General features: G+C 39.5%; 1 protein-coding gene across 1 annotated transcript in view; it reads right to left on the reverse strand.

Moving 5' to 3' along the window:
- Positions 1-1,685: 1,685 nt before the first annotated feature.
- Positions 1,686-2,047, reverse strand: part of LOC137619250 (uncharacterized) — a 466-nt gene continuing 104 nt past the window's right edge. Inside the window, exons 1-2 of the mRNA XM_068349427.1 lie at positions 2,022-2,047; positions 1,686-1,898 (exon numbers count right to left, since the gene is read on the reverse strand). The exon at positions 2,022-2,047 is cut by the window's right edge and continues 104 nt beyond it. Coding sequence (XP_068205528.1) covers positions 1,686-1,898; positions 2,022-2,047 — 239 coding nt within the window. The remainder of the gene's footprint in view (positions 1,899-2,021) is intronic.

The raw sequence follows: 2,047 nt of genomic DNA on the forward strand, positions 1-2,047 counted from the left end.
ACAAGTGTTGGCTATAATACTCCAACAACAACAACCTCCGCAGTCATCCAAGGCGACCAGAGGAAGCAGCAAGGCCTACAGGAACCGTGTCACAATCTCTCGCCATTCATTCCTATTTCTAGCACGCTCTCCTCTGTCTCTCACATCTATCCTCCTATCGCCCAGAGCTTTCTTCACTCCATCCACCCACCCAAACCTTGGCCTTCCTCTTGTACTCCTCTCATGAACTCTTGCATTCATCACCTTCTTTAGCAGATAGCCATTTTCCATTCTCTCAACATGGCCAAATCACATCAACACAATCATATCTACTCTAGCTGCTAAATCATTTTTACACCCGTTCTCACCCTCATCTCGAGATACACCAGCCATGCTCCTCAGACACTTCATCTCAAACACATTCAATTTCTGTCTACCCGTCACTTTCATTTCCCACAACTCTGATCCATACATCACAGTAAGTACAATCACTTCCTCATTCAAAACTCTTTTTACAATCATGCCCAAACCTCTATTCTTTACTACTCCCTCACTGCCCCCAACACTTTGCATCCTTCATTCACTCTCTGACATACATCTGCTTCCACTCAACCATTTGCTGCAACAACAGACCACAAGTACTTAAACTGATCCACCTCCTCAAGTAACTCTCCATTCGATATGACATTCAATCTCACACCACCTTCCCTTCTCGTACATTTCATAACCTTACTCTTACCTACATTAACTCTCAACTTCCTTCCCTCACATATCCTTCCAAATTCTATCAATAATTGGCGAAGCTTCTCTTCCAAGTCTGCAACCAGTACAGTAACATCCGCAAACAACAACTGCTTTACCTCCCATTCATGATCATTTTCGTCTATCAGTTCCAACCTCGTCCAAGCACTCGAGAATTCACCTCTCTCACTGCTCCATCTACATACAAGTTAAAAAACCAGGGTGACATCACACATCCCTGTCTCAGCCCCACTCTCACCGGAAATCAATCGCTCACTTCATTTCCTATCCTAACATACGATCTATGACCTTTGTAGAAACTTTTCACTGCTTGCAACAACCTTCCACTAATTCTATATAACCTCATCACATTCCTCATCACTTCCCTATCAACCCTATCATACGCTTTCTCCAGATCCACAAATGAAACATACACCTCCTCATCTTTTGCTAAATATCTCCCACATATCAGCCTAACTGTAAAAATCTGATTCATACATCCCCTGCCTCTTCTAAAACCACCTTTCACTCACCCTAATTTTATGAAATTACTCCACATTGATATGAACGATTTGCTGAGTGTAATATCCATCTTAGTGAAGTTGTAACTTGAGGCCAAAGGTCCAAGAGCGCCCAGAGGACCACCAAAGACGTACACCAGCTCGTTCAGGAGAAGACTCTCGTTTCCAGACTTTTCGAAAGATAACTAACTTTATTTTAAAGCTTTATTCTAGTATTTACTGACTTGAAAAATAATAATTTAAATAAAAAAGGTATAGAAGGTTTTATTTATAGCATTTTTCTTTTATTGATATTTATAATTTCATATTTTCATAAATTTAATTTGTATGATTTGGATATATCTATCTATAATCTATGGATGATATTGAAAAACTTTCTGTAGATCATTAAAGATTCTCATTGATAAAATATACCATATTTTCTATTTCATATATAAATCCAATCTATCCATATCGACGTACATCTGAAACTTCTTCCTCCAACACGTAGAGATAAGATGATCGGGAAGTCGTATAGAGCTGCTTGGCAAGATCTGCCATCGGCGAGACGATATTCGCATCGTGAAGGCCTTGGCCGGTTGAGTCCCTGATGCTGATTGGTCGATGGAGGGATCTCGACCAATCAGTGTACTTGGCTGTGATGGCTAATATTATTTCCTGTGGGGAGATGAAAATACTCTTGTGCGGTTCACTTTTATTCAATAAATGGTATAGTTTGTATATGTGTGTAGCCCAGGTAATAATAATAATAATAATAATAATAATAATAATAATTCCCACCTGCAGATTATAGCGATAGTTACTGA

This window comes from Palaemon carinicauda, chromosome 25, assembly GCF_036898095.1.
Source record: "Palaemon carinicauda isolate YSFRI2023 chromosome 25, ASM3689809v2, whole genome shotgun sequence".
Taxonomy (NCBI): Eukaryota; Metazoa; Arthropoda; class Malacostraca; order Decapoda; family Palaemonidae; genus Palaemon; species Palaemon carinicauda.